Source organism: Mirounga leonina, unplaced genomic scaffold (assembly GCF_011800145.1).
Source record: "Mirounga leonina isolate KUSES-001 unplaced genomic scaffold, KU_Mleo_1.0 Mir_153, whole genome shotgun sequence".
Taxonomy (NCBI): Eukaryota; Metazoa; Chordata; class Mammalia; order Carnivora; family Phocidae; genus Mirounga; species Mirounga leonina.
Window position 1 is genome coordinate 11,559,063 of NW_023270387.1, and position 27,310 is coordinate 11,586,372.

Sequence of the window (27,310 nt, forward strand, 5' to 3'; positions counted from 1 at the left end):
TTTACTCATGCTTTACTTGCAGGCTGCTCCGTTCACGAAGATCATTAACCACCACAAAATGTGAGACAATCTGAGGCCTCCACCCGTTGTTGCTTGACATTCTGCTCAAAGTCCTGTCTGAAGGCTCTGGGTCTTCTAATTTGCACAATTTGCTAACGCTTCTCTAACGGGATTTGTCATTTTGGAAGAATATTTGTGGGCCTATAAAATCGCAAGACTTCGGGGAGAGGGGCGGGTCTTTAGTTTTCATCCTTCCCTTCTCTTATAACCAAGCACAGAGTATACTCTCAGCAAGCATTTGCTGAATGAATGATGTGGGAGTGATGCTCAGTGAACTACCAACCAGAGCATGAAACAAATGCTCTGGAAACAAGCAATGTCAAACTGATCGCACTATTTAAAAAAAAAAAAAAAAAACCCAAAGGAACAGAAACAATCATGTAGGAATGGTCAGTAAAAGCTTGGGTTTTGTAAGTTGTTTTATAAAGAAGCCAAGTGAATATTGCTAGCTAGGCTGGTGCCGTGACAAGGAAGTCATCGTATCGGCTCTTGAAGAATTTCCATTGCAAACCTTGAGCGTCAGTGTTCAAGGGCGGGTGCCAATTAGAGATGGAAGGGTTTGAGTGTGCGGATGTGCCCCAACTACGGATTTAGGCAACAAAAGGGAAAGCAGTGAGTAATGCAATCGATTATAGAGGCAACTGAGTAGGGATGCTATCCGTTTGTTCTGAAATCTGATTGGCTGAAAGTGTTCCTATTTCTAATTGGCTTTATCCATTGTAAAAAGACTGATGAATACAATTATTTGAATAGTTGTTATAAATAGGCAACATAAAGTACTCCTCTGTAGTTAATTATGAATTTGCAGTTCTCAGAAGGCTAATCCCTTACTTCTACGTGGCCCAGTGAGTATCAAAGCATTCTACGTACGTGCTTGGCACCCACTGAACCATATTAAACAAGGATGTTCCAAGTAGGCAGCTTTACTGCTGAAAGCCTGCTTCCTTGGGGATGGCATTAGAAAGCTAATTTTAAAAAATAAAGACAAATATGTTTATGAAATATCATTGATATGCAAAGTTTCCCATTAAAAAGCAACAGACAGTTGATATACACCTCATTAAAGATGAAACTGTCATTTTTAATGGCATAAATGTTAAAATACACCAAATCATCTGGATCTGCCGCTCAGATTACATCGGAAAGTGGGAAGCCATTTCGATTAGTGGCATTAAATTTGGTTTTGCACTACTGTTGTATTTTATGAATCTACAGTGCTCGGCCATAGTTAGATAATTTTTGAATAAATATAATTGGAAGAGTGTACCGAGGCACTGAGTGTACAAGGGAGGACAGGCAAAATTTACCTCCTAGAATTGCTTTGACTTAGGTAGTCCTCTTTCATGTTAAAAATTATACACCTCTTATTTTCTCAAAGAAACAAAGATGCATTTTATGAGGCAGACAATGTTTTCCAAAAGGAAACTTCACAATTTAACAATACGTGGGAAATCCCTTCTTGGTTTTTCTCTTTAAACTTCCATATCATCTGTTAAAGACCTTTCTTGTCACTTCTAATTAAAATGTGTCCAATAAATTTCTTTAAACTTTGTTAAACAAGTGAAAAGTTTAACTATTGGCCCATGTGGAATTTTTTTTTTTTTTGGAGCAAGTAATTCTGAGCGTGGTAATTTCATGCAGGCACGATAATGGTCTCTTCTGAGGAGACGTGTGTTCTGCTTGTCGTGGTCTAGGGTGGGCTGCACATACCCTGGGCCTCCTGTCTTTGCTGTTGCTATTCCCCCTTTCCAACAGACATCGCTGGCTTCTAAAAGTGGTGTGTGGTTAAGAAAAACCTCAAACATTAGAAACAGCAAGAAATCCTAGAGATAGTTAAATAAAGTCAAGGTAAAGGTCAAGCAAAATTCCAATGTTTGTGGGTTCGGTTCATTAGGGTTTCATTTTTTTAAATTTTTTTTCCAGAAAATGTCATAAAAGAACGATCAAAGAAAACCTCAAGGAAACAAAAACGTAGCCCCCTGGCTCCAGTACCATTCCCAGTAGGAAAAAGTAGGCGATGGTCTCTTTCTTACCTAAGCGGCATACATCTGATCACTTGGCCATATTATGGAAACTGTTACTTCCATCACCAGCCATAAGAGTTCAGACGCCCCCGGTAGTTTTAATCTAAAAGCTCAGTCATCCTGTTCTTCCTGCTTTGTCAGCTTTTGTGGAGAGTTTGTCCCTTCTTCCCATTAGCAGAAATTTGGTTCACGCCGTGAAACAGTAGCACATTGTTTCCAAACGGCATATCAAGGCTGAAACACAATCTTCAGGTCCTGCAGCCATTCGTAAACCTCTTTAGCTCTGTTCTTGAGTAGAACATACAATGTCTGCAGAGTCCCTTGACTGAATGACAGCCTTTGAAAGCCGCTGTGGTATATCATAGAGAGAGATGTGCAGAGAGGTACAGACACATGGTGGACATAGAGTTTGTAATAATGCGCACTGCTGGCTATTTGTCTTTCGGATGGGCTTCAGAAGTACCCCGCAATTGAACAGGAAGTTAAGATAAGAATTTCATGTGCTTTCAGGATTCTAGCCAGGCTTGCACTGCTTGTAAAATTTTACAAGTCGGGGAAAGGGAGCTTCAGGGGGGTGGGGACCTAAGGGCAGCGGACTAGGGTGTGAGCGTGTATCTGGCACAGGCCAAAGATTTTTGCAACCAAAACCGAAAGTGAAAAATTATTTCAGGGGGGTTCCCAGTTTGAGTCTTACCATAATTACATACTGAATTGAAAACTATTGAAAAACTCATCTGGGATACATGAGATCATCAGCCTCTGATAGGTCAAGAGGTGGAAAGCAAAAGGATAGGTAGACTAGAAAATCATGAAACGGGAGGGGGGAGGGGGGAGGGGCACGGGGGAGAGGAGAGAGAACCTCCAACCCAGAGGAAGCCAGCTGATCGCAGTGCAGCAAAAGCACAAGCACTATTCCAGACCATGGGCATGCGGTCCCCCAAAACCTCACACAGGGGAGGTGGGTGGGGGAAGGGAGAGGGTACACACAGGGCTGAAAAAGAACAAGGCACAAGACACAGAGAAGCGCCCACATTTGAACAAACAAAAACCGTCACGCGCACCCACACGTCGATAATCATAGTAACAACTACACCATCCGTGCTTTAAGTCACTCATGCATTTCTGCCATCAGTTTCAGACCACGTGGTATCAGGATTTGGCAGAGTGTTTTTTGCATTGCTCAACATGCACACATAACACAGGATTCTTCCTGACCAGGCCTTAAGGATGAGCTCCAAAAACACAAGTGCTCAAGATCCTTATTTAAAGAAAATCCCTTCGGTCACCCTAGTCTAAAAATCCCATTCTTACACTCCCTTTTACATTTACCATCAATTAGATCCTTAAAAACACATTGTGACTGATTGTTGCTTGGTTTCTTTTTGGAGAAAATCCATTTGATTTTGAATCATGCCCATGCACTTCTAACCTTCCAATACATGCTTATTCCAATCAGATATTGGTAAGAACAAATGATCAACATACAGCAATAACTGGTATACTTCATACGTACTCTAGCAACACAAGCTTGAATAAAGTGTTTTAATGAGTCTTCAAAGGGAAAGCTTTTTATAAATTATTCTTTTTCGTTTTTATAAAAGAGAACTACAGGAGGAACTCCAGTATGAACACTTTTAAGACCAATAAAGTGTCCACGACAGGCTGACCTAATATGTCTTGTCATTTGAGTTGCCAAGTTCTCCGACCATGCCATTTTTCTAGGCCCAGATCCCTCTCATGAACATCTCAAGGTTATTCTCAAGTGCGCCTAAGTCAAAAGGTTGCTAAACTGAAGAAGCTGAGTTTTAGCCATAATTCACTCAAAGGCAGTGGGCTCCAGATCTGCATCTCTCTGGAAATCGGGTCCCCTGCTTTATAGTTTCCACCATATCCTATCACCTTTTCTACCCTGACGACTGACCTGAAGACTGTTTCCCCTCCGTCAAGGAAGAGTCTAGATACTACCCTGGCTTTCATTAAAGCTTTTTGCTGTGGGCTGGAGAGTATGCTGTTCCAGACAGAGGTAGGATGCTATGAGGGTAACAGACAAGTTAGGAGAATGTGTTTATACATGTACTACATAGGGGGACCAACCTGAGTTATCACTTCTCTCCTCCTGCTGGTAAGGAATAGTGTGTGTGTTTGGGGAGGGGGGGCATTCTTTTTCTTCCTCCCCAACAGTTCTTGGCTCTGAGCCATTTCTCATGTGCTACCAGCCAGTGAACAACATCCTAGTGGTGTATCCTGGCTCGAATGCTGTCCTTAACTAATAAGGCAGTGGTTGCTTCTCTGTTTCCGACCACAGGAATGCTAGAAAGTCTTATTCCAATTGTCTCTTTGTATATCACAAAAGAGAGATCACCATGCCTTTCTCTCTTTCCAGGAAGAAAGACCTGATCAAAAACCATGTCCTAGACCATGACTGGCCCCTAAGTTAATGCCTCATTTTTCAGGTCAGGGAACATATTTCCTACTTGGAATACCTCACCCGACTCCAAGACCTACATCCATTAGAGTAACGTAAGTACATGGATTTTATCGAAGGGACCTAGCAAATAGAACTCTGGAGTCTTAGGAGATAAATGATCAATATTTCTTCAAAGATCTCACAGAATTCAGGAATCTTACGGTTACATTTGACCCTAGAGTCAATTATAGGAGGCTCAGAACTTAAAGCATCTTAAAAAGAATAGAACAAAATCTCTTGAATGACATTAAAGTAGCCTTGAAGCTCTGAGACTAATCGATAAAAGTCAGGAAGCGCTCAATTAATGATGAAACCTACAAATAACTAAGCTTAATGGAGTGCAGTGTCTGAGCTGTAGCAAGCACTACGGGGTATTACCTTAGAAATTGGGGGTTTTATACCTAATTGATTTCTCATGATTGCCAGTGTATCTGGCCCTTTACCTTTTCCCTCTGTGCCGCTGACAGGAAAGGGCCAGGTAAGGCGGGAGGGGCGTAGGGAGGGAGATATTGCTCCAAACCTAAGTTCACTTTGCTTTCTCAGAATTCCTCATCAGGCAAGTCCAGATAGGGGGATGATGTGCCAAGCATCAAGGCTTGACCTTCAGGGACAGCTCACACAGGACGGGTTTCGCTTAGAGATTTCTAACTGTCAAGTCCTCACATGTAGGTCTGTTTTGAGAAAGTCAGTCTGCACTAGGAAGAGATGTTTTGCTAAAAGATGCAGGGCCAGTAAAGGGTTGGCTGATCACCCCTGGTCACTTAGATGATGGATTCCAACCCTGTACAATGGGCGAAGTGATTTCAGTAGGTCCTTTACCAAAAAATTCCCTCGAATTCAATTATTAAAATTCAGCCCGATTTTTAACTAACCTCTCTTTCTCCAAGCACAATATCACTGGGGTTAGAGTTAGGGAATAAAGTCATATATAGATGAAACATGATTCTAATTTTCTGATTGGAGAGACACAGAAAAGTTAATAGACTTATTCCAACCTTGTAAGTTGGAGATGAAATTGAGAAAAGGACATTCCTATGGCCGTTTTGTTTTTCTTTTTTAATCACTTCTTGGTTACAACATAACCAACTTTTTAGTATTTTGCCTACGAGATACCCACAAACAAATGATTTTTTGAGTCCCACTTAGCTGTTAAAATTTACATCTGGTGTCACTCCTGGTTTGCAGAGGCTTCCCGCCCAATGCTAGCTAGCATAAGCCTGCATGCACACATGGAGATTAAGATGGAACTGGCCTGCATCTGCAGAGGTAGCTATGATTGGGAACATAATTAAGAGAAGATCGATGGCCTCATGAATTTAAACAGAACTACCCTTCTGCCCTCACCTGTCCTTCACAGACTCAACTACTAAGTGACATGAATGACCCCTCTTCCAAATGTACCTGGGACTCTAGCCTATAAACAAAGAAAGCAACTGGGCCTTTAATCCAGAGGCCATGATTTTTAGGGCAATATTCATTTTTGAAGTCCCTCGTATTTCGGTGTCCAGTGGCTTTCTATCCAGAAGGGCAGCATGCAGCCGGATCTCCTGCATCCCAGCCCGGCGGGCGCTGGCCTCATCCCAGACGGCCACCACGGGTGCCGAACTCACAACAGAAATGACAAGACTCGACATCCTTTCAAGCCTTCAAAATTATAGTCTATGCATGAGATCAGTCTACTCGAAACACGGTTTCCCTTGAAGACTGCATTTCTCTTTTTCCCAGGCTTGCCTTGCCTCTCAGCAGTGCTGAGAAAGTAGATAAACAGTAACGTGATACCAACCGTGAACTGCTGGCTCTGTCGTCGCTGCCGTGTCTACAGACGGGAACAGAGGATTGGAGGAAGGGAGGAAACAGGAGGAACGGCATGCAAAAAAAGGGAAAATGGAAAAAAATGGAACAGATAATATATGAGCAAGCTTTCAAAGAACATTGCGTGACAAGCAATAATAAATGAAAAGCAAAAAGCATTTGAAGTGAGTTGCACTGTTTTAAGACATGCCTTCAGCTCCAAGCTGCGAGCCAGTGAGGAAAACAGTCAATTCTGTGGTTCTGGGGGGTCTTGCCAGGACACAGCTCCTTGCTAGTCCATAGTCAGGGGAACATGCAAAGTGAGGAGAAACACCAGTGCAGACTCGGTGGCTCTGAGCGCATCCAGCCTCAGGACTAGGGCAGGAGAGCTCGGTCGGCAGGCTGGCAAAACAAGGGGTTCATACATTCAAACATTGCCTCTGTCGGAAGCCAGCCCACGAGGGCACTTGGGCTGCACGACTGCCCATTAGGCATCACTGACTCAGTCGCACTTTGAGGATCCTTTTACGGCTCACGCTCAGATGCCTGCAGACGAACATGTGAGCTCAAGTTTTCCATCCCACGTTACTATTTTGGCAGTGTTCAGCTGGAAAGTGCCATGGGCTGGGAGGCCATGGGAATGAACATATTAAAGGTTCCCCGGTAAGTTTCTGTATGCACAGCCCCCTCCCCCCACCCCCACCCCCCGGCCACCAGGCATCCAGTCTTCGCTTCGCAGCGCCCGCTGGGTTACCACCTAGGAGCAGAAGACTGCCATGGGCACACCCGAGTCCACAGCAATTTGCCAAACGCCACTTCCAGTCACGTGACATTCCACAAATGACAGTATCCAGCCATCCCTTTGCTCCCAGGGCAGCACCACGTTGGCCACGGTGAGCTGCCGGGAGCCCCGCCTTCGCGGCCACAGCAGGAGACCACACGGCCGCCCTCGCCTTGCCAGATGCACCTGCCGCGGAAGAAACCGTGGTCTGCCTCTTTCTTCTTCCAGTTCCGACGCCGTTCAAGTTTCCCCCTCCTGCTGGGCTTCGAACCAGGCCTTCTGTCCTGGCTCTTCTTCACAGGAAATGGCTCAAGGGGCTCAAGAAATTTCCTTTTTCTTTTTGGCTAGAGGGAAAGTGGGATAAATATCTAACAAAATGCACGATGACATTCTTTCTCCAGTCGGGTTTTTTTTTTTACACCACTCCTGTGGCCAACTTCATTCCCAAGTCAACCCATCTGGCCATGCTTTCGTGTTCAGCTCTACGCCTCTCCAGTATGTTTCCTTCCACTATCCCCTTCTGGCCAGAAAGGGATGGTGACATGGACTCGTCATCTCTAGCTGGGGTGGCGTTCTTGGTTAAAAGTGCAAGTAGTCACCTGTCCCCACCCCCACCCCCCTTAACACAGCTATTTAAGCTGGTAATTATTTTCACGAGTTCTAGAGACTCCAAAAGACTCTTCCGGACTCGACACAGGCAATGTTTAAATGCAATGGAATGCCAAACTTTTTTTTTTTTTTTTTTGCTCAAACGAGCCTGGTGCTTCTGATCTGCAAATCAGGACACATGAATTCACACCGGTGTTCCCCCTCAGTTGGCACGCTTTCCTCAGGACCCTCTAACCATCAAAACAATGGCAGCCCTTCTAAGGAGCCAGAATCAACCAGCAGTCTGAGAAGCCACTGCAGCTTTAACGTAACTTATAGCTGAGTTTCTGAAGAACTGATGAAGGAAAGAAAAACATAAAACACACCGCATAAGAACACAATACTTACTTACAAGTCAAGTCTGTATGCATAAAATAGCAGTAAAGAATAACACCAAAAATTGTACAGCTGAAACATCGCTATACCAGATCGTCATGACACAGTGGACACATCTCCTTACTTGAAACATCCAAGTCAAGTGTTAGTTTGAGGTGCTTTCAACTTAAGGGGCAAGATCAAATGCACATTTGTACAGAAACATTTATATGCACGCTGGTACATTTTATGGATAGGCACTGGCTCTTTTCCAAAATTAAAAAAAAAAAAGAAACACTTCGGTTATTTTCATAGTAGCGCTTCTCATAGGCTGTAATTTTAGCAGGTAAATAAGTAGCATAAAATGAAAGAGAGGAGGTGGAGTGAAGCCTAGAGGTTAGAGCCCTCAAAAATCGTATCTTAGCATGAGCCACTGACTGCTCGATTTACTGTCTTCCTACATCGCCATGCTGTCCGCTTTATCATGAAACTAAACTAAGTGACCCCAGGCGTCGGCTTCTATGTGGGCACTAAAAAATGAATGAGCCAAGTCCACAGTGCAGCTTGCTTCCCCATTCGGGGGTTGGGAAATCCATCAATTGTACCCAAAAGGGGAGGTTGCCGGGGGTGGGGGTGGGGGTGGAAACATCTTCTAGAACAGTTAAAAGCAAACACATGTTCGAGTCAAACCACACGAGTCACTGCAGCTGGAAATGGCAAAGCCATGATCAGCCAGGGAGCAGAGAAATGCAGCAGACACACAGGTTGGCCACAGACTTCGAAGGAGGTTTGAGGGTGTGTTGGGGGAGGCGCTGATTCTATTTCTCTAAGAGCATCTGGTGTGCTATCTGAACAGAGGCTATTTCAAGTAAAGAATTAAAAAAAAAATTCTTTAGAAGTGACTTTGTGCTCCCCGCAGGACAGCACTGTGACAGAATCTAATTCTCCTTCATAATTGCATTATGACTTCATGCAGAAACCACAGACCCCTGGCTCTGAAGTGAGCGCCGCTCTGTGAAGCAGGATTTATTAGGGGTGTCTTAATCAGAAGACTGGCGAGATGTGCCAGCCCACCCCTGTGCATCAACTTGTGGGGTCACTCCATTGTTTGATAACATTCGAAGTCTATGGGCAAAATGCAAAGAGTAAATTTCCAATGTAAGTTAGAAACGTTATCATTAGCTCGAAAAATGAGAGCACCTGATCGTCCTAACAAAGACTAGTTTTCAACTGCATCTTGCTGTTACCTTTAGAAACTCATCGGAGCCAGGCCTCAGAGAAAAAGAGGTCACGAAGAGTGGAGTTGGGCTTAAGGCGCTGTAGGGTTATGGAATTAAAAAGGCCTTGCTGAGCTATTGTCTCTATTTTAATTTTGATTACAATATGGGCAAATTTATTGTACACTTTATATGGTCAACAACAACCACAAAAAACAAAACAAAAAACAAACAATCCCATGTTCCTGCAAACCCAGTGAGTGTGTACGGCCTTAACAGTCACTCTCTAGCTGTTTTACGAGTATAATCAAACAAGGTACCCAAGGGCAGGCCCTGCACTATTTGAAAGATGCACATCTCACTAAATATCGACTTCTCGGTCTCCCGGCCATACAAACGGTTTATGGCATCCTATCTTGAGTAAATTAAACATCACCTATATTTCACATGGCAGTATAAGATATTTACAAAATGAAAAGGCTCTGACAATGTGTGAGATTAGAGACAGTAGCCGTTTAACCAAGTAGCCAAAAAAAAAAAAAAAAAAAATTGCTGCATGAGGCAGCTGGGCAATATTCAGTTGAAACAGTCATGTGTAAGCTCCGCTGTGGCCCATTCTAATCCTTTCATATGGATTCTCTCCAACTTAGAATTGTTCATTGAGTGTGACAGACTGGGGGTTTAAAACTAATCCATAAATTAGTCCATGGTCTCAAACACAACAGGTGCCATAAATGAAAATGAAAATCCTAGAACAAAATTAAATTCACAACCTTAAATACTTTCTCTTCTCCAATTGCTCTGTGGTGCTCCTACTTTATGACACACAGATTCACTGCAAGACTGCATTTTGGGGTGTGTGTGAGTAGGGTGTACATTAAAAAATGCACAGTGTAATAACCCAGAGAACCCAATCTGCTCAAAAGCAGAGCTTAATTGTCAAGAATTTAAATTCTCCCATTTTGATTGTCATAAGCTTAAATGGAAGCGTACTAAGCAGTCCAGACATATTTTAATACACTTTCCCCGAGTTTATTTTCTTAACTAAAGTCAATAAGGAGCCAATGGGTTTTCTTAATTGAATTCCCCTTCAGCTCCTGTGCCCCTGAGATCTTTTCATTTGCGAACCAGATGTTCTGAAAATTATAGGAACCCATACAGGGGTTTCACCTAACAAGGAACACTCCTCTCCCTTGGGGTGGGTGAAGGCTGGGTGGGAAGGAGGGGCAGAGCAGGGAAGGCACAGTTGAGGGGAGAGCAGACGACAAGGGCGAAGGGGGAGAGGGACGGGGCTCTAGAAGTGGTAGCTTCTAGTCATCTCTGGTTAGATGCCGGAGCGCTGGGTCCTTCCAAGTCCTACCCTTTCCACCATCAAGACAGCCCCAACAATCACTTTCTAAGCCCGAGAAACCCGTTTGTATGATGCTAGTTTTCTGCACTGTGGATGAATCTTTAGTATGGAAACGTGTCAAGACTTTATCTCTTGGATTCTTTTTAAACAAGGAACATAAAAGTATGGGAATTATGATGGAAGCAATAGAAACAAAGAAATTTCAGTTCCCATCTCTCATTTCCTTTCTTTAAAAGGCAGAATCAGGTGACCTTCGTCACTGTAGCATTCTCACTGCTTCCGTTCCCTCCTAAATCAGTATGGTCAAGAGCTGGTTGGCTATGATGCTATTTGTAACGGGCCTATAATCGTCAGCAAAATAAAAATGTACACACTGGAGACAGTATGAAAAAGAAAGGCCATGCAATTTGGGGGCAAAAACTTGAAAAGGGGGCTCACGTGTATTTTACTAGCGCCCTAATAATATTCTTGTTACTGGGCACACTGGCCCATCAGTAAGTATTCAGAAAGGATGAGTGATACACAGTCTTAATGAAGTAGAAGCCAACTCTAGAAAAAAAGGGAATTTAGTAAATACTCTAGAATGAAAGCTGTGTATGTCCCAGCAACAGTGGCTTAATACATGCCCAGAACGTAAACACACACACACTGAAGAAGGATGCTAGAAGTAACGTTGGGCCATCATGCTTAATTTCTAAAACGCCGTCCTTTCTTACCCACATTCCATGCATTCCTTGACGGCAGACCAAACTACTTCTCCTCTGATGCTCTCCCCGGTCCTGCCCTGGCCACAAGGTCAGCCCTCACTGCAGAGGACCTCCTGCTCTTGGGCTCTGATGTCGAGAACCTAGTCCCTCTACCACATTTTAAGGGGCTCAAGGAATTTTCTGTCTCCACAGGCCCTAACATAATGCTTTATGTATTATGGGGGCTTGGTATTTGTTGAATGAATGCCTAAAGAGTGGCTTTAGGTAAAGCCAGGCTCTCTACTGTCATGTCAGTGGTCCTGTTACAGGCTGCCGTAAGCACAGATGTCCTTCTTTCCTCTGTATTTAAGAAACTGAAAACACGTGCCATGGTGTTGGGCCTCCCGCACTTGGCATACTCTGTGAGGATCTCTGAAGAAGGACTGCACTCACGTTTATGGGATTGGATACACTTTACACACACAACGGCTTAGGATTTCAGACTATGAAAGCCAAAATAACAATGTGGGCCTGGGGGTGGGGCTCACTTTCTCCAAGGTACACTGGGTTTGGAGAGCTTAGATACCAAGGAGAACAGTGCTGCTTTCTTTCCCAAGAAACACAAAATAATTAATTGGATACATACTTTAAAAAAGAGAAAAAACTCATTTAGAAACGATCTATTTCATTCCCGTGAAAGGATTTTTAAATGTGTTCCAGGATTTGGCCCTATAGCTATTCATTTCTTATTCTAAAGTGATATTAATGTTTTAATTTATGACAGTCACATGCACAGTGACCCACAGGTTGAACCCCCCCGCCCCCGGCCTGAATTTCCCACTGTGGCGCCGCAGGGGGTTTTTAACTGAGTGCTGTGGTGCTTTCTAAGGTAGACTCCTCGTCAAGCAGCTAACGCAGGACACAACAGAGCAGAAACAATACAATACCCATGTGATCTAGGGAGGGAAACACCAACTATTTTCCTAAGATGACTAGAGGAAGAAGTTGGATCCAAGTGTCAGGCAGGGGCTAAAGCTACCGGCCCAGAAACAGGTAATTTTATCTATACCTCATACCTGAAGTCAACTAACTTCAAAGAAAATTCCAAACACAAAACAAAACAAAAGAAATCCCCCCCCGTAGGTTTCCCTTTGCAAAGGTTCTGATTTTGGAGCAGAATCTGCATGAAGGACTCGGAGCCCAGGGGGTGGTTTGGCCGGCTCTGTATTTTCAGAGGGCTCCAGGGACAATTTGGGTGATGTGGTTTGCTCTTCAATATCACAGCATATTTCTTTGTTGTGAATGAGACCACATGGACAACTTGATGTGATTAAAAAAAAAAAAAAAAAAAAAAAAGCAGGGGGTTGCCAATTGCCCTAATTGTAACAGAGGTACCTGATCAGAATACCAGTGTGCATGAGATGGAAGAGACCCCCAAGAAGCTCACGGCAAATCACAGTGAGGCTCTGGATGGCTCCCATTTCAATTCCATCCCTCCAATGGTTTTTTTTTTTTTTTTTTAATTTAGAAAGAGATTCTAATGAATTAACGGCCTAATGGCTGCAAAGCTGCAACAAGGTTGACGGGGCAAGTTGACATCAAATATTCCTTTCAGTACTTCAGAGCCTTCAAAAACTCCCCCTCTAGATCAAGCCACCGCTAGACGTGTGTGTGCCCTCACACGAAGGTCAGGAGACCTGCTCCAAGCTCGTGGGATGAGAGACAGAGCTGCCGGCTCCTCCCACCCATCAGGTCTAGGATTCTCGATGGCAACATCACGTCAGCCTGGGCTCTCAGTTTCTTCCTTTCGAGGGTCTCCAGGATGAAACTTTAACCTGTTTTTGAGGGAGTCAGGCGACTGAGGACTCAATGACGGTCTGCCTGTCTAACAAGGGGAACAATTTGATTACCCTGGTTACAGAAGATAAAAGAGAACGCTGGAGCACTTCCTTTCAGAGAAATCAGAAATCAACTATGACCTTTCAAGTTTAGAAATATTCTTCTATTGCTTTTGTGCATTTCCTTGTAATGAAACTCTGACCTGGGGAATGGGTTTCAGTTACTGCATCTGAGTGGGAGAAAAGAAATGGAAGACTGTGGGCTGCTTCTTTTTCTTTTTTTTTAAAAGCTCAGGCTTTATGTTACTGTCACTGGATTTAGCTGTTGCAGCTTTTAAGGCTAACGGTGGCTGTAATGTGGTGCAAGAAAGAAGAAGAGTGGAAATTTAGCTATCCATTTGTCAAGATTCAGTCTGGAAGATTTTTTAGGAACCAATCTAAATCTCAGGGATAGCCTGGACCTTTAAAACGGGACACAGGATCATTCAGCTCCATAACCTTTAATCTGTTTGAAGTAAGAAGCAAATGTTAAAATCCACGAGTGTACTTTCTAGGCAAGATAAATATATGGAAGGCTGCTTGTTAAGACACAGCAAGCCTAGAAGATCATATCCGTTAAGGCAACGGATCCTACAATGTTGCTTTAGTGGCAATTTTACTTTAACTACTCTTGGGTGTGCCAGTGAGAATCAGGTGTTCACGGCCACAGATGTCTGTGTGTGGACAGGGTTCAAGTGCTGGTGCTGAAAGGCTACCGTGCATCTGGGAGCTCATCGTACATCGCCTGGAGCCTCGAGGCCAGGAGCAGAGAGACAGAAGCCAAGACAAGCCCCTATTTAAAGGCACCTTCGATATGGACAGAAATACAGCATTGTTTGTTTTGAAAATTTCCTCTTAAATGGAGTCTCTGGGGTTGGAACAGTGGTAACAGTGAGTTGTAGCTGTCTGAGGACACAAAGAAGCTTTCGGTGGGGGTGAAGGCTGAAAGCTGTGAGCGGGGGCCTCTGCTGTGTTGCGGAGAGTGAGGGGGGAGGAGTGCGGGGGGGCTATGAAAGGTCTTAAAAACAACACAAAACAAAAACCAGCCTGAGCTAGTGCGAGGCCAGCCACAGATGAAAAATGTTCCATGTTGTGGAGAAATGGGGTGTTTCTACAGAGCGAGAAAGGCCTCCCCTGCCTTAAAATATAGACCTGGCTAGCTACAGCCACCGAGACGGAACCCTCTAGAATGAGAGGTAGTAAGGGCTGGCTCATCCCTGGGCCCCTTCTGCAAAGACGAACCGACTACCTGCAAAGGGCAGTGGGGGATGGAGGTGTAATTCACACGGACACCCAAAGGGCCATTCACAGGAAATTTCATGGAAACCTACTATTGAGAGCTCAAGCCTAATACAGTTTACAGCTGGGTAAGCGGCAAGAAATCATGAAACCTAAAAACCTAGCTCCTGGTACGGAAAGTGGGGAGTGTGGCTGACCCGGAATCAGGTAGGAAGGAGCATCTTCGCTGTGCTTAGCAATGAGGCGGAAAGTGGGAGGAGTCTGCGCACTACACTAACAAGCTTCTACTTAAGCAGCAGAAGGAACTAGCAGAACTGAAACAGAAATACACACAGACAAGGATTTAGGAAGCAGCCTGGATAGAGCAGAGTTTAGAGACACAACAGCCAATTGATGGATTTTCAGAAGACCTTAAGTGCAGGCACTGATGTTTTCATCAACAGCGGTCAGAAAAATCCTCACTACTGCCTTTTTCTGAGGTTCTCTTGGCCTCACTGTGATGGGTTAGAAAGGTGAAGAAAACGGAGACTAGGGGATCTACTTTCCTATTTCATAAACCTCCTCTTCCACGGAACACTCTGGATATTCGTCATGCCTGTCTCACCGACTCCTGTGAAAACCAAGAATATCTCCAGAAAGTCAGTGTAAAGGACAGGTGTCCTATCTAGGGCGATAAAGAGGGTCTACACACAAAGAATGATGAGTTAGATATTCAGAGTTTTAAAAGAAGTCCTGTATCCTGGGGCGTGGAGCTCAGAGAGATCTTGCAGTCTCCTGGGGTAACCTAATGAAGCGGGAAAGTTATCTTTTAAAGAAAATTGGTTTTTTTCCTCATGGAATGATTACTCTTACATGTTCTGGGGCCGGAACCTGTACACAGTGGTTGGGGAAGGCCTTACCTAAGGAAATCCTGCACGTCTAGTAGACATGGTGCAACCATAACCTTTTCCCAGGCAGAGGACGTTCCAAGGCTCCCAGGCAAGCAACGTCAAGCGGTATGAGGGCCACTGGGTACCAGCAAGGGGATGGATGGCATCCCTCCTCCCTCAGTGATAGAAATCAGAGACAGTGAAACTCATTTTGAAGAAGAGTTTCAGACAGTCCAAAAAAGATAAAGCCACACAGTTACAACTGCTGTGGCTGACTCTTCCACACCCATAGTATTTAACTGACGGCACCAGGGGGGTACATGAGTGCACAGCATGGAGAAGAGAGGGACTCTCTCTGACCTCCTGACCCCGGCAACACACAGGTAGTAACACTGTGGGTACTCTCCGGGGCAGGAAGAATGGCGATGCCTTTCGAAACATGGCCCACCTGGGCCTGTTAAAGGGTGTGCATTTTCCTTCATATGAATTAAGATGGAATTAAGACAACGAGAAGATCCAAAGCCAGAATACTTACCATTTCACCAACCGTGGCTAAGCCTGAGCTACCGGCAGGTTCTCTAATAGCCAGGCGGCCATTTTCCCTAGCATTCTGCTTTGAACGGTGATGCTTAAAAAAGAACTCTCTTAAGCATAAGCTGCAAAATGTCTAATCTCCTGGTTAAGTGCCTGGATGTTCAAAGATTTCCGGAGGTCCTTAAGATTCAACTTAAGAACAAGGTATCTAATGTCTCTGAAGCTCCAAAATGAAGGAACAATTACATTCCAAGGATTTCAAGGGAACTTCTCGGTGTCTTTGCATCCATACCAGAAAGACAATATACATTCAGGACATTTTCAGTGGGAATGAAGGTACCGTACCTGTGATGATGGTGAGGATGGTGGTGGTGGTGGTGGTGGTGGTTGTTGTGGGAGGAGGGATAGTTGTGGGGGGATCTGGATAAAAAAAAAAAGGAAAATCAAACCCACAATGCTGAACACAACAATGATCAGTAATGACAAAACAAAGGCATGAGGACATTGAGATGTTTGTTTGATGACACCCCCCTCTGAAACCAAGAGCTTCCCCGCCGCCCCCCTCTGCCGAAGATCTGTGTCTTGTAATCATAACCCAAAACCTTAGTTGGAAAAGCTAAGAAAAGAGGAAAAGAGATTTGTATTAATGAAGTGAAGTAGGGATGAGGAAATGTGAAGGAGAGAAGGGGGGGAAAGTCAAAATAGGACACCCTCACCCCAATCTGATTTCAAAGGTGAGGGTAAACCAGCTCCGCGCCCGAGAAGCATTTCGTTTTATGATTTTTCGGATGGGAGAAAGGAGAAGGAGAGGACGCTGCTCCAGCGAAAGGGCTCCTATCGGCCAAGGATGAGTGTGCTCTTGCTTCCCTGCTCTCCATGACGGGTAACTTCATTATTCCCCATCAATACATCCCAGCGGGAAGTAAAACTACTTCTATGCTCGTAATAAATACAAAGAAGAGAGAATGTCACCACTAAATATCAAGTTCCAGGCATGTGAGATTTTACTGAGATTTTATTTTTTTTAAAAGTCAATAAATTTTACAACTTATAAATATTAATACGTCAGTTGCCTTTGCTCACGTTAAAAGCCTGACCTAAGTGGATGGCGGTGATAAGACCAAAAGCCTGCCTTCCATCTTGCAAACAAGAGGACGAAATATAAATGGGGCTTGACCCTCCAAGCGAGGAATCCCAGAGGGACCCTCCGTCAGATGTATGATATATTGTATATTCTTCTATCATCTCAGAAATTATTTGGGGGACAAGGGAAGGGCAAATATGAAAGAGAAAAAAAGAAAATCCTGAGCCCAAATGATCAAACTGAATGTGTTAAATTGTCAGCAAGACTTTGAACTAAGCAATCATCCTGCTATAATAGAGCATAAGACGATTTGAAGGCTTTTGATTTTAAATTTTATCTAAAGCACGTCAACTTTTTCTCCCTGACACATCTGGTGTCCTTTTATCTCCAAGTGAGCTCTCAGATTGTCTAATTAATACATCAAAACTTTAATTATATACTGTACCTTTATTGGCTTTCGTACAACTTCCTGAAAGTTTATGAAAACACTATTTTGGTGCCTGGTTGTAAGGTTTGCTTGAGATGATTCCTACTATCGATCAGTAATCCGAGGTTTTAATTTTCCTAGCCAGCTTCTCTCACGCATGCACAGTGTATGAATGTGATGGAGAAGAATCAGCAGCAAATTGTTCTGTCTTACAGGAGACTGTGCTCGTTTAAGTTGTGGACACGAGCGATTTAAAGCAGCCTCACCAGGAGCTCAAAAAGGAATTCAAACAAAAACAACAAAAATAAAAACAAAAAACCACACACACACACACACACACACACAAACCCCACTGTCTGCCAAGAAGCAGAAATGATTAAATAAGTCATTTCAAACCACCTTTTTAGACGAACAGGCAGTGTGTTCAGTCTTGCTTCCTGGCCACTTCCTCATGGAGGCCCCAGGTGAGGACGCAGTCTGGGACCTGGCAGGTCACGTGGCCGCACCCACACCTTGCCACAGGTGCTGGGACAGACACAGCCGAGCGAGGGGCAAGGGCCCCCGAGCCAAGCTCTGAAGGCATCCTGTGCCCTCTACTGCCCAACTCAACTGTACCCAGAGAGGTGCCTGCTGCCCAGCATGTGGGCAGCTAATGTGGTTTCTCTGTTCTGGTTCAATTACAATATTTATCCCTGGAAAGGAACATCTGTGCCTGGGAGACTTCCCCTGATACACAGAAATGCTATTTCTGTACCTACCTCTCAGATATTGGCACAAATGTGTTATATCCACAATGCAATCAAAGGGGAACGGAAGGTCCATTTTTGAAATGTGATTTGAAAATACGATTATGAACAAGGGGTGGGCCAGACTAACAAGGGCAGAGACTTCAGAAGAAAGGTCACTGGTCCCTTTCGTTTTTTGAAAATCACACACTTTGAATTATTTTCATCACTACCGGGGTAACTGTTGTCCTTCACATCTGGCTCAAGTGACCTGAATGAATTAGATTCTGTTAACAGGTATAACCTCGCTGCTCAGATCATTTCTAGCAATAAGAGCAACGTGAGGCCATATTTAAGAAAATACAGAGTTGGAGCTAATGAGCGGTATCTGACACACAGAGGCTCAAAGAACAAAATCAAATGGGGCTCAGGCACTAGCCAGCTAGATTCTCCAAGTCTAGGAGTTATTTCCAGAGAATTAAACATTTTAAAGGCACGTTAACGCTTGGTTCATAAAGTACTTTTAACGTGACTGAAGTAGTACAATAAGTCACCTTTGAAAAGAAAATCTACTCGCCATCCTCTCAAATTGCTAGAATATTTTATTAACGGACGAGCAACACCTCAGGCTGGCCTAGCTGCCATTCCAGACAGTGTTACCGGCAAGCTTAAGGGAGGCAGGTAGAATCCTGTAGATCTAGGAGATCCCTGGACGAGTGTACGTGTGCCATTGTGGGTTGGGGAGGGTTGGGGAGGGTGTGTGTGTGTGTGTGTGTGTGTGTGTGTGTGTGTGTCGGAACAGGTAGGTCGCTATGTTTCAGCGAGTGAAATCCAAATGGGAGGGAACTGTCCTACTGGGAAGCAGTGGGAATTAGAGGCCCTAAAAGTAAAACACAAATGTCCCTGTAGACTCGGCAGTGAGAAGTGTCATGGCTCGGAAACATAGTAAGCCTGTGAACTTGGGCAGTTTAGGTGACCTTTCTAAGCTTCATCTGTCATCCGTACCATGGGATGAGGATAATGCGTACGCCCTGGGGTTACTGGGGAGGTTCGAGGTGCTCATGCAGGTGCAACAGTGGGCCATAGTGAGCGCTCAACAAACGCTAGCCGTAAGCTGGCGTCCCAAAGGTTTCAGAGACCTCTGTGTCCATCAAATCCACAAAATGTTTCTTGTCTTGAGAGGTGGCAACAGGAGGGATGATAAAGCAGAGTTGTTTTCCCAGATAACTTAGTCTTCTGGGTCAAGGCAGCATACGCTAGACTGGTGGGAATTTGCTGCTGCTGTTACCCACCGTGAACCTGGGGGGCAGCAATGGAGGGGGCTCGTGGGAGGCTCAAGCCCTCACATACAGAGAGAGATTTACCTTCCAGCCCCTGACATCAGCAGACCGTGAACCGTCTGAGGCACAGGGTGGCTGTGTCATGTCAACTGAAAAGGGGGCCCGGGGCACCCCCTGGCACCTACACAGGACTGCTGTCCCCTTCGCTGGGATCTCCTCAACCACTGGGGAGAATTAATGCTCTTACACGTGTAGGGCACAGACCACATGGGTAGCATATGCAGAAAACACATCTCAGAAGTTTACAAATCAGGTGAGTAGATATGATCCTATAATTCTGCATTATGTTAAAAGGGGGAAAAACCCCCCTAAAACCTCAGGATTAGATCATGAGGATTATATCTGAATATCCAAGTAGATATGGTATAAAACATGCTTCTATGTCCTCAAAAAACACCGACTCCTGTTTTCTTCAAAAGGAAAGTGGCCAGGTTCTAAGATATAATGGTGTCAATATTCCATAGGTATGGTTATATGTGTGTAGGGGTATATTCACATACACTTATACTTGGATAATTTACAGGGCTAACAGGAAGAAAGAAATGTGCACACATATCCATATATTTATAAGATACCGAAATTTTCAGGCCTGTGGTTACTCACTCCGTGTCATGTCAGTTGATGACTATGCTTCCTGGTATAAAACCAACCTAGGGACTTCGATTGGACAGAAGAGACTCAGTCTGTGATCCTAAGGCTAGAGAGGCAGCGCACTCCTCAACTAAATAGAGAATATTCACCAGACGCAAAACTGACATTAAGATATAAATGGGAAAAAGTCTAAAATGCCTGACACGTAGTAGATGCTCAATAAATATTTGCTTGTTAGAGAATGCAATTCATGATAATATACGCTTTAAAAGTCCTGTGAAAAGATATTAAGAAAACAGACAAATTTAAAAATAAATGCATTCGTGTCTAAGGGAGTAGCTAGTGGTGGTTTATGTAGCTACCAAGGACCCTATATTTTTTCTCCAAGTATTTACCGGCTTGCAACATCTTCGGGAATGTTATAGCTTCATGCTGCAAATAGGATACTTCTGTTCATCAAAGCAGGAGAGAGGGTAGCTGAGGTATCACAGGAAAATACCATTGGGAATAAACTTTCTGAGCTAAATAGTCATTAATTGGTAAGGCTGAATTTTGCAGTCATTATTTCTAACATAATCTCCATTGCTCGTGCCTGAGGACATAGCTCGCCTGCTCAGCATGACCAGGTACTGTGATCTAGCGGGAAATCCCCACGATTAGAGGGAGAGAAGAAAAGTCACTGCCCTCCCAGGTGGAGACACTGGGGTCTACCTCAGGCCAGGCTTCTTTAAGTTCTTGAAGAAAACAAACGTGCTTTCAGTTTTCAACTGGACCAAAAGCTCTGGGAGGGGATCACAAGCAGCAGCTACAAGTAAATGTGTCTAGTAGAAGACCGGTTTAGCTTCCACGTACCGTAAACATACAGCATATAATCCGAGTGAGCTTTCCCCACTATGTTAGAGGCTTCACAGCGGTATGTACCATTATCTGTTTTGTTTAGGTTATTGATGAACAGGTTGGGCCCAGACAGGACGGCGTGCTGAGGCATTTCATCATCGACTCTAACCCAGGTCACCATCACCGGCCTGCAGAGGAAAGAGGACGAACACAGGCTGCTTCATTATCTCCCACCAAGACGTGGGCATCGGCTTCCCACCCACGCATTACAGGAGTCACATGTAGGGTGACACGATTAAGGACATGTTTAAGTTCACAAAATTACAGTTGTGAAGTCCCCCCTAAGTCTGTTTGGAATAGACCTTAAAAAAAAAAAAAAAAAAGAAAAACCAAAACATTATCAGGTGTTGAAAAACTTTCAACAGACCATAAGCAGGAGTCTCATTATTTCCAATTCATCTTTAACAAATCAGTAAATAAACCAATGCACCCTATTTTTATGCCCTGCTGTGTGGTTTCACACCAATTCAAACAGGACAGAGCTCACCCATCGTTAATCATCTCATTAATTAGGGGGAAAACAGCAAATTCTTGGCTAGTGATACATGCATTACTCTGACGGTTACTAATACACCAAGACTCTTGCTTTAGAAGCCGCTTGTGATATTTAAAGGGATTTCAAGTTTCACAAAAAAACCCCAGACTTTCACATCTGAATGCTGCTTTCTTTTGACCTCTGCTGTTGGAAAAACCACCTCTATTCATTCGGGAAATGTGCAATCATTTCTTTTCCCCTTAACCCCTACCCATAACCTGCCTCCCCCAACCCAGTCCACCTTATCTATGTGTTCCTCTGCAAAATGCCTTGCTTTCCTGGCTCTCCGAGTCCCACATGCTGTCACCCTCTCCCTCTCTGCATGCACCTGCAAGCCTTGCGGCTCAAGGGCAAGGCTTCTGGGTCCGGGTCAGTCACTGAGGGGCGCATCTCCCCATGGGCTCCTTATGGCACTTGCTCAGAGGCACGTTTGTTTTAGGGATTTAAAGTACCACGTTTGTGTCCATCAGGGAAAAGCAAATTTCACAAGATGCTCCAGAGCCGAAATTGCGCACGCACCAAGTATCTTTCAAACTCACGGAGTCTAAAACGCGCGTTCTCCAAGGTGGCTCCCTCAACCTCGTGTAACACTGGGGCCACGTGGATGATTGTGCCTGAAACTCTCACTTTAAAGACGGGCAGCAGAGACGCGGGCACAGAAGTAACTTCCTGTCGGTCCCCACGGCTACCTCCAGGAGCGGCGACAGGACCAAAGACCCATTGCTTAATGATGAGCGAACACCCAAGTTAGCCCTGTCGAGTAGCATTCCAATTTTCAAATGGGATGTGAAGTTACAATTTTTCTTTAATTACACATGGGTTCGTCATCGCAACCCAGTAAGTTATTTAAAAATTAGTCCTACGTATGTGCTCCTTGCAGGCAATGGCAAATGGGTCTGCCCAGCAATCAGAGCTAACATCCTGCTGCTTGACAGCTGAAACAATCAGTGGGGTAAGTGCTGAGAACATTCACAACATCTAATGGCAAGTTAAATTACCATTTTCATTGTATGCAATTTCTTGAGAAAATAAAGAGGTAATATGCTAGAAGGGATCGCAGCAGACTAGTGCGTGCTTGCTCACACAACCATACACCCGTTCCGATCTGAGAGGAACAAATACCCTCTGCCGTAAATGTCCTGAAGGAAACATGTAATTTACTGTCCCCGTGGCACATTCAATTGAACACAGTACCTTCTTCACGGGAAAAAAACCACAGAAACAAAATAGAGTTTAGCAAAGCCATATACCGTAAATGTGGTTAATACGGCTGAATATAGGTATTGCAAGTGGCGAGGGGTCTGGGAGAATTTCTTTTTCTCCAGTGGATTTTTTTTTTTTCTTTTTTTTGAGGCAAGCAAGGTAAGCCACTAACCAGGGCATAGTCCAGACAGTTGACAAAAAGAAAGATCTGCATCTTTTGCCGTGTTCCAAGGAGAAAAAGATTGCTCCACCAAAGCTTGAAGGGTTTCAAACCAGGTAACTTGGCAACACCAGAGGAAAAGCCAAACAGAACCAAGACCGCCTCCTACCTCCTAAAGGTCATCTTTAAAGCTGCACATGGTGTGAGGACAGACAGAAGCAGATTCTAGTCCGAGGAGAGGGAAGCCCGACACAGGGTGAAGTGGGAGAGAGCGGGTGGCAGCCTCCGTCTGGCTCCCCGGTCCCTAGTCAGAGATCACGCCTTAGCAGTAACGGGGACAGTGCTTTCCAGAGATCTCGGGGAAGCTTCCTGAAGATGCTCAGAGCATGAAAACTGTGATAGTCAGGCTGGTTAATAAAAACTCTGAGGGAGGGCGCCTGGGTGGCTCGGATGGTTGAGCGTCTGCCTTTGGCTCAGGTCATGATCCCAGGGTCCCGGGATCGAGTCCCGCATTGGGCTCTCTGCTCCTTGGGAGCCTGCTTCTCACTCTGCCTCTCTCTCTCTCTCTCTGTCTCTCATGAATAAATAAATAAAGATCTTTAAAAATAAATAAATAAATGAAAAATAAAAATAAAAACTCTGAGGGAAAAAAAAATCATACCACAGGGACAGCAGAGGGAGCTCAATGCTGTTTTGTTTTGTTTTGTTTTGTTTTGCTGGGGACCGCTCAAAGTTTGAGGGCTTATTATCTCGACACTGACTTGTTCCATTTTAGGATTCCGTGGATTGTTTTTTCTGTAAGAAACGGTTAAAGACAATCTTCACTCTCCTAGAAAGAGGAGATTCTCTCCTCTCCCCATGCGAAACTGGATGGACGTCTAAAGCGGCCCCACTACATGGCTTTTTTCCTGTATTAGTGATGATATACAGCGGTTTCCCTAATTCACTTTCATTCATTCGGCAGGGAAGCAGCTTCCTTGTGCTTTTCCATAAAATAAGAGCGTTAGTAGGTTCTTTCTCTTCTGCAATGGCGTACATACACTCCTTGAGAAAAAGCTCTGGGACCATTCCTTACTAACAAAAATATTTCTAGGACTCACTTTTCTTTGAGGGAAGGAGAAGCAAAATTCAAGGTAGGGCAAATTCATTTTCCAACGGCTGGCCCTAATCACAGCGGCTTAATTTAAGTCTGAAAACCATCTTTCCAGCAGCTTAGACATTAACACAGAAGGTAGCAGATTCATCATGAGATTGTGGGCATACTAAAAATTATTAGGATTATTTTTTGTGACAGAAGATAGTTCTGACAATCATGTTGATGATAATAAAATAGAATTAGCTGAGATTTCAATCTTAGCTGGCATTTCATTTTTCTCCCAATCCTGACCATTAAGAACCCAACCACAGGTATTTATTCCCCTTTTCACTGAATATTCCTTAGTGCTTGAAATATCTCTCATCCTTTACAGCAGGAGACAGGTGACAGGCTGGTGACTTGTGAACGCACATTTCCGTGTTGTGACATTTACTGCTCATGACCCTCTGCCAACCTTGGCCTTCAGAACTTACTGGGGCTTCCCGATGGCTTCGCATGTTAACTCGAGCGCATCCCCTTCCCGGGTTAGGCCTTGTAGAGGGTAAGTCATCTGAATATGCACTTGAGGCTTATCTGTGCGACAACAACACAAAGTACCATGTTTAGCAAATGATATCAGGCAAAAAATCAGACTTGCATGCTGCCACAAACCCATACCACTCCCTCTCTCCCCATCCTCATGCCTGCACTAACAGCCTCCCAATTAGTTAGTAATCCTGGCATTTGCTCAAATTAAATTGACTAATAACTCCAAGGAGTGAACCGCGAACAGATAAGAGATTCATAAGCTAACTGCGCCACATCAAACATTTCCTGTGAAATACATTTTGTTACATTGAAGTTTATCTCCAAACTCACTCAAGCTAAAGGAAATTCATTTGCCTTCATGCTGAGGTGAAGCCACAGATATTTGTGGTGCTCAGAATTGATACATTTTATCATGTATCATATATTACTATGTGACAATATGTTGTGACAAGGCATATTAATAAGTTTGCCTCTTCCACGCTCTAGATTTCAAATGGGAAAGGCTAAACTTCTGAATTCCACTCAAATGGCTTTGAGAATAAAGAAATGGGAGGTTCTGGTGGTCCCAACGAAACTCTTTGATGTCTCAATGTCTATACACGAGAAGGAAGGAAGCAGACAGGTACTGAGGGCCTGGCTCTGGTAGGAACTGTCATTGGTGGCGGAATAAGCCCAGTTTTAGGGATCAGAACACTGATACTCAGAGGATGAAGTAGCCAGTCCAAGGTCGTGGAGATAACTTAACGAGAGGCAGCCCTGCGAATGTTGGGATTTCTGGTTCAAAAGTGTATTTCCCAGTGGCAATCCATAATTAAAACCAAGTACAGCTTCTGAAGGCAGTCAAGTACTTAGCCAAGTGACACAGGGGTTCTTATTATATCCACTGGCTACTTAAAACCCATGTTTGGAGTTTGCGGGGGTTTGGGTCCAAGGGATGAATGGTGGGAGGTGTGGGGCATAGGGAGGGAACCAGAAGGGATTGGGATTAACTTAGAAACACATACAAATACATTTACAAATAAAACCTGAAAGGAATTGGGAGACTTTTTTTTTTTCTCTGCTGAACTAACAAGCTATTAATCCCTAAATCAGTTTTCTCGTTTAATGCAGCGGCTCTATAAATGTGTATTTTTGGAAACGTACCCAAGAGTAACAAATGTGAGAGGGCAAGACATCACTTGGCTAAAAGGTCAAAACAATTTCCATAACTTTACTTTCTCAGACAATCACACCACCTAAACAACAGCCCCTTGGCCTTTTACAAGCAGTGCTTAGCTCATTAACATTCATCCTATGGACTGAGAAGGAAATCAGAAATATGGCAGGGCTCAACTGATCTCAACCTGTACGCGGCTAAAACAAGCTGCACGAAGGGGTCCTCTCGGGAGACAGCTGCCTTCCAGACACATTGGTACAGTCTCGCTCTCATCACAGATCTTTCTGTCTCTGAAAACCGCGTGGCATTCAAAACCTTTCAGGAGCGTCTTCTTGTTCACCAGTGTGCACTGCACGCTGTGAATGGGTAACCCTTGCTGGGAAGCTAAGCCAGTTGCCCAAGGGACATAAGTTAACAGGCCCGAAAGCTCCAGCTGACCCTCGAGAAGTAACACAGTTCTATTCTTGGACTTGCTGGCAAAGGGAACGTTCGAGAGCAAAATGGCATGGAGGTGTCCAGGGACTGGTCATGGGTTGGGAAAGTCATCACTAAAGAGAGGCAGAAACAGACAGGATAAACACGATGACCTTGAATGAGGACTGGCTTGCTGGGTAGAAGCAAGAGCTGTGGGCCACCCTCCTGGGAGAGCTCTAGACTATAGCTTACGCTAAATACAACCATTGGGTGACATACTCGAGTCTATTATTTTTGGTGGTATAACACATCAACACAGAGCTGGCTGGTGAAGTTTATTACAAACACAAGATACAAATAAATAAATTAAATAAGTAAGTAAGTAAATAAAGCAAGCAACGGGAGAAGGTTATGTTACTGAAAACACCAACAGCCAGACCCGCTCCCTTAAATTTCACATTCAGAAACAGGAGCACTTAATGGGGTTCCTGGTCAGGAAACCTCTGTCATTCTTACCTAGGAACCATTCTGGGTGAGGCTAAATTTAAAGCCCAAAATCTGGGCTGAAATGTAACATTTGCTTATAGGTTAATCTCTGATCCACAGAAGGACTACATTTTCCATGCTCTGCTGACTTCCGCCCATTAATTACGGAGAAGCAGGACGCCTGCTGGCCTATGTGGAAGGTTTTTTCGTTTTTTTTCTCCCCCTTGTGTAATTTACAAGCAAACAGAGAGGGTATATTTTTCAGCACAGTGCACGAAGGGTTTTACATGCTCAACTTCCATTAATAATAAAGAGAGTGTTGAAAATCTAATCCACTCTTGCCTCTCTTCAGTACCACAGACTTCTAGTTAAATGCTTTTTTTATGTTACTAATGGCTGTTTCCCAGTTGCCAATTACTCACAGAAATTAGGAAGAGCAAGCTAAGGATCTGCTGTACCTGGAACTTATATTTAAAAAAAAATCCTACTAAGCCATAGAAAATGCACCTTCAATTTTGATAACGGATTTTCTCAATTTACTCCTCAGGTTCCTGGAGAAACATCTACCATCTACTCAGGGGTACTGCTGCCAATTACCTTAATAGCTGGCTGAGAAGGTAAACATTAATCTTGTTTGTATTATACAGAAAAATGTCCTCCTCTATTGACACCTGCAGTATTTATATGCATATTATCTGACTGTGGGGCAGCTGAGCCATCTTCATACCCAGCCCACGAACCACACAGGTGATCTATGTGCCAAGATCCATCCCCTTCTTTTGCCCCGAAAGAGGAACCCATCTACGCTC

The 27,310-nt window shown here is 44.1% G+C and overlaps 1 protein-coding gene across 3 annotated transcripts in view; it reads right to left on the reverse strand.

Moving 5' to 3' along the window:
- CADM1 (cell adhesion molecule 1) overlaps nt 1-27,310 on the reverse strand; it is a 322,495-nt gene that overhangs the window by 16,566 nt on the left and 278,619 nt on the right. For 2 of the 3 annotated variants that reach the window (XM_035008993.1, XM_035008992.1), the window contains exons 6-9: nt 24,391-24,490; nt 20,879-21,051; nt 16,205-16,279; nt 6,335-6,367 (exon numbers count right to left, since the gene is read on the reverse strand). In XM_035008993.1, coding sequence (XP_034864884.1) covers nt 6,335-6,367; nt 16,205-16,279; nt 20,879-21,051; nt 24,391-24,490 — 381 coding nt within the window. The remainder of the gene's footprint in view (nt 1-6,334; nt 6,368-16,204; nt 16,280-20,878; nt 21,052-24,390; nt 24,491-27,310) is intronic. The other variant, XM_035008994.1, reaches the window with a different exon arrangement.